At 45.4% G+C, this 12,936-nt stretch overlaps 1 protein-coding gene across 2 annotated transcripts in view; it reads left to right on the top strand.

Annotated features, from left to right (window-relative positions):
* SLC5A2 (solute carrier family 5 member 2) overlaps positions 1-12,936 on the top strand; it is a 67,039-nt gene that overhangs the window by 43,168 nt on the left and 10,935 nt on the right. For both annotated transcript variants that reach the window (XR_003857499.1, XM_029606838.1), the window contains exons 9-12: positions 1,468-1,603; positions 4,810-4,917; positions 8,149-8,299; positions 8,585-8,753. Coding sequence is in view for 1 of the 2 variants with exons in the window: in XM_029606838.1 (XP_029462698.1) it covers positions 1,468-1,603; positions 4,810-4,917; positions 8,149-8,299; positions 8,585-8,753 (564 nt within the window). In the remaining variant the exon portion in view is untranslated. The remainder of the gene's footprint in view (positions 1-1,467; positions 1,604-4,809; positions 4,918-8,148; positions 8,300-8,584; positions 8,754-12,936) is intronic.

The following is a 12,936-nucleotide window of genomic DNA, read 5'->3' as shown; positions in this document are numbered from 1 at the left end:
TTGTATTCACGGTACTCCAGGTGAATGAGAAGCTTCATTTTCCAAGGGTGGATGCCCTAGTTCTGTTACTAAGCAGACAACCATCCCAATGGAGGGTGGTACAGCTTTAAAAGATATGCAGGACAAGAAAATTGAGGTGGTTTTAAAGCAGGTTTTTGAAGCTTCTAGCATGGTACTGCAGATTATGGCTTGCATTGATATAAGAGCCTAGTCTGAGTTTGTCTCAATGCATTCTGGAAGAGGTTTCCAACATTAACCCAGATGTTTTGAATGAGATGTTTCACTTCAAGATGAGAGCAGCATACCTGGTGGATGCCTCCTTTGACTTAGTGTGCACAACAGCAAGAAGTATGGCCCTTTTAATTGTGGCTAGAAGGCTTCTTTGGTTGCAAAACTCATCAGCGGATTCCATCTCTACAACCAATTTGAGGAAGTTTCCATTCAAAGGGAAAATGTTATTCAGAGAAGAGCTCAAAAAGTATTTAAGGTCTCAAATGAGTTTCAGAGGTCAGACCATCTCTTTGTTTTGTACAGTGATGCATAAAAAAGTGGAACAAGCATCCAAAGCTTCTATTGCATGCTAGATTAAGGAGGTCATTACAGTGGTCTATGTTGATAAGGGAAAGCTTTTGCCTAGAATGGTCAGGGCATATTCCACTAGAGCTCAAGTAGCCTCTTGGGTGAAACTTTGTTTGCTTTCACTACAAGAGATTTGTAAAGCAGCAACTTGGTCTTTGCATCTTTTCAAAGCATTACCATTTGGACGTGAGAGTGAAGGAAGATGCCTCCTTTGCAATGGAGGTGTTGAGAGCAGGTCTATCAGTTTCCCGCCCAGTTCAGGAATAGTCCCATTAGTCTGGACTAGTCTGACTGGATGATGAGGAAGAAGAAATTTGTTCTTACATGAAAATTACCTTCCTTGAATACAGTCTGGTCAGTCCAGAACCCTCCCTTTTCTGCCAAACTTATTTCTTTCCAGGCTTCAATGTAATCATTGGAGGAGTTTCTTCATGAGAAATGCTCTGGTAAGATTTTATTTATATATAGTTCCTTATCTTTGCCTTCTCATGCTTTTTGTTTTGTCTGGTGAGCCCCATGGTTCTGGGGAGTGTTGTAAAATTTTAAACTTAACTTGTTACAGGGAATATTGGCAAACTGAGGTCAGCACGGATGCATATAAGAGATGACATCAGTGCATTTGTTAGTCTCTGTCTCTATCTGCTGGTCAGTGTGCATAACCCATTAGTCTGGTCTGACTGTATTCAAGGAAAGGAAATATGCAGGTAAAAACACATTTCTCCTTTCTGCAGGTACCAGAATGGTAATGGGTATGGAATTCTCTCTTCTTCCAGTCCCTCTTTCTTCAGGTTCCTTCTACTCATACCCTTCCATACTCTACCTCATGGCTCTTAGTTCCTCTTCCTGAATCCCCTCTCCATTGGTCTCCTCCTGTCTTTATGTTCTCAGGTGATTGTCCAGCGGTGCTTGGCTGGGAAGAATGTGACCCATGTGAAGGCTGGGTGCATTCTTTGTGGTTACCTCAAGTTCCTGCCTATGTTCCTCATGGTAATGCCAGGCATGATCAGCCGCATCTTATACAAAGGTATGTCCTTTCCATACATTAGGCAACACAGCCCATGACATACGTAATCACTGCTGATATCTGCTCAGGATAGCCAATGAAAATGTATAGCAAAAACACCTTAGAAAAATCTACTTTATAATAGTCATCATCTGGGAAAGGGCAAGAAAATCACATTGTTTTTTATTCAAAATATTAACCCTTTAAAATGTAGTCTTTTATAAGAAGACTGGTCCCTATGTCGTCAATAAAGCACAAGATAGCCTGTTTGTCCATAGAGAACTAAGTCAGTTTCATCTATGGACTCCCAGGCAGAGACTGCTGTGTTGGCCAGCCCACAGGACTAAAGAAAGAAGGCTGCTCCTGCCTCTACTCTGCACACTCTTAGAGACAGAGAGCATTTGTGTATCTGTGTGTGTGTGAGAGAGAGCATGTGTGCATGTGTGTGTGAGACAGCATGCGTGTGCATGTGTGTATGTGAGAGAAAGCATGACTGTGCATGCCTATGTGACAGAGTATAGATATGTGTGTGTGAATGAGTCAAAGCATCAGTGGGCATGTGTGCTTGTGAGACAGAAAGCATACGTTTGTATGTATATGTGAGAAACAGAGCATTAGTATGATTGTGTACATATGAGACAGAGCATGCGTGTGTATGTGTGAGAGAGACAGTATGAATGTTCGTGTTGTGTGTGAGAGCATATGTTTATGTGTGAGAGACCGTGTGTGTGTGAGAGAGATAAAAGGCCTGTGTGTGTGTGAAAAACAGGAAGCATGTGTGCGTCTGAGAGCATGTGTGTGTATATGTGTGTGTGAGACAACATGTGTGTATATGAGTGACAGAGATGTATGTGACAGCATGGGTGTATGTGTGTGAGAAAGTGTATGTGTTGAGAGAACAAGGGAGTATGTTTGTGTGAGAGAGACCCTGCGTGAGTTCAAGGAGGAGGCTGCTGTTGCCTGTATGTTCCAGGGAGAAAGAGAACATGTAAGTGAGTGTAAGAAAGCATGTGAAGGAGCATGTGTGTGTGTGTGTGTGTGTGTGTGTTTGAGAAAGCATATGGTAGAGAGAGCATGTGTGTTTGAGCAAGCAAGTGTGTGCATGTTGGAGAATGTGTGTATGTGAGAAAAAGAGAGAGAGAAGAACGTTTATGTGAACCCTCACCCCACTAATCCATGGCAATCTCAGGGTGACTGGAAATCAAGAGGTCAAAGTTCGAAGAAGAGGTCAGAACCAGAGAATCAGGTCAAGACACAGAGGGACTCTGAGGACAAGGAGAAGCAGGGGCAGCCAGGGAGAGGCAACAGAGACAGGGCAAGGATAAGAACAGGGCAAAGCTGGACAAGGCAAGGCTTGGAGGAAACTGAGGCAACACATTTTGGTGGCTAGGCGGGGACCCGTAGTTGAGGCAATTCAATGGAATATACTGTAGCAATTTTCAAAAACCCATTTACACGAGTAAAGTGCATTTACATGCGTAAAACCCAGTTTTATGCATGTAAATCTTTTGAAAATCACCCCTATAAAACCAAAACACTATACACTTGTGTCCAATTTAGTTGAACAAAAACGTGACCATTTTTAAGTGCCTACCCCTCTCCTAAAAAGTAAAAGATTTTTGTTTTTCAGACTTTTCCTGTTAGTTTCAATGCCTAGGCTATTAGTGTGCAAAGATTCAGTTTTCTACCTGGTCTAGAAATTAGTACAAATCATATATTTATAAGCCCGATAATCAGTAAGATGTTGTTATTTCCATTAGATTAAAACCAATACTCTGGCCTCGGTGCGCCATAAAGGGAGTGTGCGCCATAAAGGGAGTGTGCCCTTAGGGGCAGATTTGAAAAAAGTACACCCCCGCGTACTTTTGTTCGCACGACCGGCGCAAACAAGAGTACGCCGGATTTTAATAGATACGCACATAGCCGCGTGTATCTTTTAATATCCGGGGTCGGCACGCGCAAGGCTGCGCAAAATCGGCAGCCTGCGCACGCCGAGACGCGCAGCCTGCCTCCGTTCCTTCCGAGGCCGCTCCGCACCTTCCCCTCCCTTCCCCTCCCTAACCCCCCTCCCCAGCCCTATCTAAACCCCTCCCTACCTTTGTTTGAAAAATTACGCCTGCCCGAGACAGGCGTAACTCGCGCGCACCGGTGGGCTGCTGGTGCACCATCACCCGACCCAGGAGCTGGTCCGGAGGCCTCGGCCACGCCCCCGGAACACCCCCGGGCCGGCACCACACCTCCCTACAGCCCCCCCCTAGCAAAGCCCCAGGACTTACGCGCGTTCCGGGGCTTGCGCGCGCCACCGAGCCTATTCAACATAGGCTCAGCGCGCGCAGGGTGAGCTTGGGGCAGATTTTCGTGGGGTACGTATGTATCTTACGCGTGTATCCCTTTGAAAATCTGCCCCTTATTGTGGGCAGCCCCTGCTGGCCATCCCGTAGCACTGAGGGTATGCTTCAGAGTACAGCATTCCAGTCCTCAGGCTAGCAGCTGCACCCTGAACCTCCCAGGCATGCCATCTGGAGATCTGATGGAAAAAGGGGTTAAAAACAAATTAGCCTGGAGTTTTTATTTAAGATGTTTGAATAGAGGCTCAAAATTCAATAATTTGCAGCATCTCCTGAGATTTAAAAGCATCCATCGCAAAAATAAAATCACACTTCATAGCCAAACTTCACCTCTTTTTTCTAGGTGTAAAATGTTTTTATCCTACGTTTCATAGGAAAAGAAGGTTATGAGATCGTATGTTGGTGTGTGCACGTCCTCAGCCACACCGAATGTTCAGGACGACAAGGGTGGATTTTTTTTTTTCCATCAACCCATATGTGCAGACAGCAGGCATACAGCCCAGAAACTGCGTTCCTTTAGCTGTGGGGAGACCTTCGTGTTTAGAAACAGGAACATGATGTCCCTTATACACCAAACACCTAAATATTATATTTTACAAAAAAAAAAAAGGACAGTTACCTAAATAGAAAATGTCATTATGTAAAATAAGTAAGAACAAGTTACTCGACAGTACTGTGTGTGTGAGAGGTCATCTGTTACATCAGCAGCAGAATGGACCAGCTGGACCTCAGTATGTGTTTGATGTCACAGTGACCCTCTTCTAAAACATGGCTGTCCCCAGGGGCTCAGGTTCCTTATAGCCTTCCGCAGGTAAGACGTGGGCAGGGGTCTGTTGTCCAGAAGGCTTTTGTAAGACCGTGCTTTCTGTGGATTTGCAGATGAGATTGCCTGCGTGGTAGCTTCCGAGTGTAAGCGAATCTGCGGGACCGAGGTGGGCTGCTCCAACATTGCTTACCCCAAACTGGTGGTCACACTCATGCCTAATGGTAAGAATGCAACTCATCATCTGACCTATCTGTATACGTCTGATAACAAGTACTGTCTTCTCCTTCCCTCTTTACTGTTTTGTTTTTCACTACCTTTCTTTCATTTATTTTCCCTACCAATCTCTTCTCTCTCTCCTATGTTCTTTTTCTCTTTTACTCATACTTCATTCATAACTTTCTCAAGCTTTTCTTCTCTACCATTCTCTCTTCTATTCTGTTTTCTTCACTTTCTCCTACGCATCTCTTTTATTATATTTTTCTCCTTTGCGTGTCTCCTCTGTTCTATTTTCCTTCTTTACTTGTCTCGTTATGTTTTTCTCTCCTGTCCTCTTTTCTTCTCCCTTTTGACATGGATCCACATGAACAACTGGTAAACAAATTAACCAGTACAGGACAAAAAGTCGTTTACTGGGTAAGACCCCAATACAGTCTGGGTCTGATTCGACTGGAAGCACAAAGGAGCAGAAGGAAACTGTCAGATGACAAAAAACAAAAAGGCAGCAGGAAAAGTATGCTTGCGTGCAGAAAGAGAAGTATCGCCATAGGAAATAGGAGCTAACACTGCCCTTATATAAGATATATGGTAAGACCCCCACATAACGGGCCCAATATTCAAAGCACGTTCAGCGCTACTTAGCCAGATAATTAGGACTTATGCAGCAAATAGCGGCTACTGAATACACGCTTAGTTCAGCAGCCACTGCTTAGCCACATAAATCCTTGATACAGCTAAAAAGTTAGCTGCATAAGTTGTGAGTGGGCCGTGGATGGATCAGGGTGGAGAGACTTAGCTGCATAACTTATACAGCTAAATAGCAATATCCAGTCTTAGTCACATAAGTTAACTTAGCTGCTTATAACTTATACAGCTAAGCGCGAATGTATACGCGCATATTCAGCGACATAGCCATGCCGCTGAATATAACATATAACTTAGCTGGATAAGTTATATCCGGCCAAGTTACTTAAATGGCCAGCTTTAAATACAGGGCCCAGAGTATTTTGTTTGGTTCTATAGGCCACATCTTTATAAGGACATTGAAAGAAGGGGGCAATTTAGAGGAGGGCTATCTAAATGGTACATGGCCTGAAACCCAAACCCTACAGAGAAACAGTACATCATGATCAATATGAAGATTGGTGCACCAGTTCTTGGTGTTCTGCTTTCCTTTGTTTTGCTCATGTTCCCAAATCATGACCATTTTTTTTTTATGTCATCACCTCAGGCTGATCTCTGAGGAAAGACGTAAGAATTCAAAATATGCAGTCTAGAACAGTGGTTCCCAGGCCTGTTCACAGAGACCTCTAGCTGGTCTGGTTTTCGGGATATCCACAGTGACTGTGCGTGAGACATTTATTATTTATAGATAAATATTTACGTACAGTGGAGAAAGTACATGCAAATATCTCATGTACAGTTCCTGTGGATATTCTAAAATCTCAACTAGCTGTAGCGTCTCTGAGGCCAGGTTTGGGAACCACTGCTCTCAAAAAGAAAGAAGGAAAGATAAGATAAGCAAGGTAATCCAAACATCTTGCACGCTTCCATAAGGTACAAAAAAGTTGCATTTTTTCATTGCAAAAGCTTAAGGGAAAGAGATCATGATATGAAGTTGGAATGAGGAGAGCTTAGAAGAAATGTGAGGAAATAACATCTTTACTGAGAGGGTTATGGATGCATTCACTTGCCTATCAGCAAAGATGTTAGCACCCAAGCTTGAAATAGGTAACCAAGGGAAGTATTTATTTTTATTTATTTATTTAATATATCACCTATAACCTAAGAAAGCAAGTGGTTAAACAAATCAAAATATACATATATAATCACATGCTACCAAATAGTACACTACAAAAATAGAAAGTAACAGTACAAATAGACTAGCACGATAGTAATAGATGGTCATAATGTGATGTCAAGAGCAACAGCTCACATACCATACAAATAATGAGGCCAATAATCAGTTCATAAAACAGCACACAAAGAAGCATCTCATAGATGGTCAAAGCAATGCAGACCAGCTAACAAGCAATTAAAGGCCTGACTGAAGGGCCAGCCTTCACAGCTTTCTGATTTATGCATCATTCAGCTTAAAGCAAATGTCCTGAGGCAAAGCGCTGTATTAGACAGGAGCGTGGTTACTGAAGGGCGAACGGAAATGACAGAGGCTGTTGGCCCTTATAGACTAACCAATTTACGGGGCAATACAGTAAAATCGCGGGAGAGCGCCTGCTCTCCCAGCGCGCGTCCCCAGATTTAAATGTAATCATGCATAGCACAGGAAGCCAATGTAACTGCTGCCGAATAAGAGAGACATGATCACATTTTTTTTAGCTAGAGAAAGCTTTCTGCACTGTATTTTGCAGAAGTTGTAGATAACTTTGTTTCAACCAGGGGAAGACCTAAATAAAGGGAGGTCAGTTTTCAAAGATACCTGTTTAGATGTTAGCCGGATAAGACTTATCTAGCTACCCTCCTAATGTGGCTAATAAACTAGGGAACTGATGGGGGCCTCCAGCAGAATATACATTTTTTTCACTGAGATGGCAGTGGACACCTGGAGTAGTCTTCCAGTAGAGATGGTACAATCAATACAGACACAAATTCAAGCAGGTTTGGGACAGACACAAAGGGACTTTAAACATCAAGGTAAGAGAGTGAGGAGGCTGCAGATTAAGTAAAATCTGTGGCAGTATCGTAGGTATGCACAAATGAGCAGATTGAGTGGACTCAGCGGTCATCTGCTGGCATCTTCCATGTTTCTTTTTCACCTTACGTTTTCTGTTCTCTTTTTTATCTTTTACTCACCATTTCTTTTTTTCTAGTTCTTAGGCCATGTTTTCTATATCCACATTTGTTCTCTCTCCTTTTCTTCTCTACATGTTTTGTTTCTCCTGTTTGTTTTTCTCTACTTTTATATCTTCTCTCCTTTCCCGCCACATCGGTTATGTTTTCTTACCCCAGCTCCTCCTGCCTCCAAAAGGGAAAACTTATAACTCAGAAAATCTATGAATTCTTCATCTAATCCAGGCCACAATGTGTGGAGGTCTAGGATTCTCTCTCGTTTTCTTGTCTTTCCTGTCCTTTTCTTTTCTAGTTTCCTTCTTTGAATTTTTTTATTTTTATTCTGTTGATCGTTGCTGCTCTAGCTGTCTCCTTCTGCCTTTTGCGTTCTCGCTTTAGCTCTGCTGTAGTTTAAATTCCCTTTTATTAGCTTCAGCTCTTTGTTGCAGGGCTCCGAGGGTTGATGTTAGCCGTCATGCTGGCTGCGCTAATGAGCTCCTTGGCCTCCATTTTTAACAGCAGCAGCACCATCTTCACCATTGATGTCTGGACGCGGCTCCGACCTCAGGCTGGAGACCGGGAGCTCCTCATTGTAGGAAGGTAGGCTGGAGATATCACTTTCAGGTGAGAAGGGCTGATTTGGGTTTTGAGATGTTTCTCGAGAGTCTAAAAACAAAATAAAGGCAATCCTCTGCCAGCCAAAGACTCTGTTCTTCAGAGCCAGAACGCATTTCATCTCCCAGCTCAGTATCAGGAAAACTGTGCTGCTGTCCTTCGTAACCAGAGCACCTTCTGGTATTTCCTAGCCCTCTAGCATGGTGTTAGAAAAGTGTCATGCCTCCAGCCCCCTTTTTCTCCACTTCTTGCCTCTTTCTCTCGCCGTAGGGTCTGGATCCTGTTCCTCGTGGCAGTCAGCATTGCTTGGATCCCTGTGGTTCAGGCTGCTCAGGGCGGGCAGCTTTTTGACTACATGCAGTCCGTGGCCAGCTACCTGGCGCCCCCCATTGCTGCGGTCTTCTTCCTGGCGCTCTTCGTCAAGAGAGTCAATGAGCCGGTGAGAGTGTGGTCCATGTCTGTGCCGAGGCTCCTCCTCAGAGCGTGCTCTCAGAATGTCAGTCTCTTTCTGCTTCCGTCTTCTCCACCTTAGGGCTGCCTCATAGCCTAGGACCTTCTGCCCGTTATTTCTCCCTCATGGTACTGTTTGGAAGTGGCGCAGAATCCTTGGTGCTTCTCTGATCATCCCTTCAGCATGCGTTTTGGGGTTTCCCAGTCTTATTGTATATCTCCCTTTTCTGTTCTTTCTCTCAGGGTGCGTTTTGAGGGGTTTCCCAAAGTCTCTCTGATTCTTCCTTCTCTGTCCCTCCCCAAAGAATGTGTTGTGGGAGTCATGAATATTCTTGTGTTTCCCCCCTCTGTTCTTTCCACTTGGGGTATGTTTCGGGAGTGTCCCAGACTTTTATGCTTCTGTCTTCTCTGTTTTTTCCCAAAGGGTGAGTGCTGTGGGCCATTTCCCAGTTTCTCCAAATTCCTAAGCTGCTTTTTGGGGAGATTTCCCTCAGGCAGGGCTATCCCTAGGGGGATGCAGGACCCATAGCAAAAGAGCCTGTACAAGCGCCTCTCCCCCCCGCCAGTACGATGTCTCCTTCCCTCCTGCTGACAGGAATAGAGCAGCACTTCTTGTCTCTGCCTCCTCCTCCGTCAGCTTCAATATGAAGTCTGAATGCAGGGGGCTGGCGGGTCCCACAGACTACAAACTCTCAACGCACAATTAAACTCTGGAATTTGTTGCCAGAGGATGTGGTTAGTGCAGTTAGTATAGCTGTGTTGAAAAAAGGATTGGATAAGTTCTTGGAGGAGAAGTCCATTACCTGCTATTAAGTTCACTTAGAGAATAGCCACTGCCATTAGCAATGGTAACATGGAATAGACTTAGTTTTTGGGTACCTGCCAGGATCTTATGGCCTGGATTGGCCACTGTTGGAAACAGGATGCTGGGCTTGATGGACCCTTGGCCTGACCCAGTATGGCATTTTCTTATGTTCTTATGTAAAAAGTGCAGCTCTATTCTTTACTGACTACAAAGCATAGGGGAATTGTCCTGAGTGAGGAAGAATATGAAAGAATGCCTCCCTCCTCCTCCAAAAAAAACTATGAGGCCTGGGGCAGTTGCCCCAATTAACCCTTTCTTAGAGATGGCCTTGCTCATAGGAAGCAACTTTTGAAAATGATTGGGCGTGCTAAACTTAAATTATAGCTCCCATATCTCCCCCCCCCCCCCCCAGCAAAAACAAAACTTAGTAGGTTGAAAGTGTGACAGCCCAACCTGTATTTAAATCTCCAGAGAGGAGCAGGTAATGCAGACATGGGGAAGACTCATCTGGCCAAAGCCAAAGCTAAGAAAGCACTCAAAGCCCCATCAGACACTTTTCTTCCCAACCCCAGCTCATTCCCACCAGTTCCCTCCACCTTAATCCTCCCCCCCCCCCCCCACCACACCTCTACCTTGCAGCCATCCCCACCACTCTCTCTTTACCCTGTTTTTTCTCTCATATTCTCTTAATCTTTCTTCCTCCCCTCCTTATTTTCTCAGCACTTTTTAAAAATTCTCCCTCTCTGGCACAGAGATGTTTTGATGTTCACATTTAGGGGTAGGAGATCTAATCCCCTTCTGCCTGCTCCATTCCCTACACTTCTTAGCCTGCTCTGCTCACCATATCCCCCTCCACACGTCCTTCCCTGTTCCCCTCCCAGCTCTTCCCATCCCCCTCTTCACCTCTCTTTAACCAGCTGCCCTCTTCTGTAGGCTTGGTTCAGTCCCCACCACTCACCCACCCCTCCCTTCACTGGCAGACTCAGTTCACCTCTCGGTTTATGATTTCCTTTCCTTCACAGATTTGGATCACTTCCCTGCTGGGCTTTTCCCCCACCCAGCCCGGGCACATCCCTCTCTTTTTTTTTTTTCTGGAACTGCTCCTGCCTCCCCCTGCAGCACTTCTCCCGGCACTCACAGATTGCAGGCCAGAGCCGGTCTGACGCCTGCAGAGTCCACCTCGGACAATCTTCCGCCTGCGTGACGTGAGCCCTGGCGGCTCCAGGGCCACAGCTGCAGGTGGCTCTCCCTGTCCTCAGCTTGTCTCTTGAGGGATATAGCAGAGGAATGACTGTTTTATTTTTGTGAGCAAGAGGAATGGTGTTCCCCCTCCATTCCCTCTCAGTTCAAGCCCTGACCGCAGTCCCTCTCACTATCAGAACTGCCACGGGGAAGCCATTTTTAACAGAGAGATTTTTATCCCATGGCATCATATGCCACCACAACCTCCTCCCCGTTCCCCATCCTTCAAGTAAAATACCTTACTCCAGTGACTACAGGGCTGGAAGAAAGAAAAAAAAACAGCACCTGCCCCCGGCCCTTAACCCATCCCAACAAGCACAGAAATCTTCACTAAACTTAAAATAACATTTCCAACCTTTGTGGCTGCAGTTTGAATCGATCCTGTTTCTCTACTTGCTCTTAACTTTATCTTTCCTTTCTCTCTGTCTCCTCATTCCTAAAACTTATTTTTATTTATTTATTTATTCAGACGTAATCTGCCTTTCAGCCTCGTCAAAGCAGATTACTGTAGCTATTTCCCCATCCCCAGAGGGCTCACAATCTAAGTTTTGTACCTGGGGTAATAGAGGGTGAAATGACTTTCCCAAGGCCGATGCAATATCATGTGCTGAGCCTAGCGCACGGGTTAACGAGTGCGTCGATGAGCATTTTGGACGTGCATCCATAGCCCCCGATGCAATAAGAGGATCAGCGCAGCCAAAACGTGCGTCCAAACTTGTGCGTAGCTAACTGCGCTCATCACATGTAAATTCCATGTAGATGAGGCTGTTGGCTATTACCACGCGATGCAAAAAATCCCTGTACGTCCAAGGTGCACTTTTTAACCCATCAAATTTTACTCCTGCCCAGAGCAGGCATAAAGTCTTCCCGTGTGTCAAGGGCTCAACTTAAGAACAAAAAATCTGCTTTTCTGTGGTTCCTCCTCCCGCAATAGGAAGAACCACAGAATGCAGCACCATGCAAAAAAAAAAAAAAAGTCTTAACATATAAAAAAAAAAAAACAATTTCAGGGCACACAATACACACCCAAAACATACATGCTCAGGGCCATGTATATTGTGTGTGCATATTGTGCCAGAAAATTGTCTGCTGCTGTGGGATAAAACAGATGCTGCACACACAGGGCACTCAATATTAATTTATTCACTCCTTCACTTACTGCTGATTGGTCTATTCACTGTCACATGTCAGTTAAAGGACCAATCCCCTTTCAGAAGGCTGACCTGAAAGGGGATTGGTCTTTTCACTGATATTTGTCAGTGAAGAGGACCAATCGGGAACAGCCCAGCCAGGGGTGGGGAGGGAGCTGTGGTCAGGCTGTTGTGGATGCACAGCCACTTCTCCTGGACGCCTGACGCAGAGCGCTAGGGATGCAGAAATTATCCATTGCGCGTCCCTTTTACTGCAGCAGCTCATTTGCATATTGCATTGAGCACCCGGGAGAAGTGATGTGCACGCTTTTTACCCGCATGATATTGCATTGGCCTACTAGTTAATGAATTGTGTTCCACAGGTATTTTGTAGAGATGTGAATCGTGTGCCAGATCGTCTTAACGATCAGATTCGGCTGGGGGGGGGGGGGGGGAAATCTGATCGTTAAGATATGTGAATTGGAATCGTTTCCGATTCCAATTCACATCGCTAATTTTTTTTTTTTTTAGGGAGGCCCGCACCGCTAAAAAAAAACAACCCACCCGACGCTTTAAATCGACCCCCCCAAAACCTTTTAAAATTACCTGGTGGTCCAGGGGGGCCTCGGGGAGAGATCCAGGGGGGCCTCGGGGTGAGAGGAGAGATCCAGAGCACTGGATCCTACCATGTGACAGGGGCCGGCCAATGGCACGGATACCCTGTCACATGGTAAGGGCAAAGGGGCATTGGCGCCATTTTTTTTTTTAGAACAGCTGATGCCTGGGAACGGGAAATCTTTCCCCGAGGCCCCCCTGGATCTCTCCTCTCACCCCGAGGCCCCCCTGGATCTCTCCCCGAGGCCCCCCTGGACCACCAGGTAATTTTAAAAGGTTTTGGGGGGGGTCGGGTGGGTTGGTTTTTTTTTAGCGGCGCGGGCCTCCCTAAAAAAAAAGGTCGGGAGGGTGGGGGAGGCTAAGGGGGGTCGATTTAAAGG

Source organism: Rhinatrema bivittatum, chromosome 6 (assembly GCF_901001135.1).
Source record: "Rhinatrema bivittatum chromosome 6, aRhiBiv1.1, whole genome shotgun sequence".
NCBI lineage: Eukaryota > Metazoa > Chordata > Amphibia > Gymnophiona > Rhinatrematidae > Rhinatrema > Rhinatrema bivittatum.
This window is presented reverse-complemented; position numbering and strand designations above follow the sequence as displayed.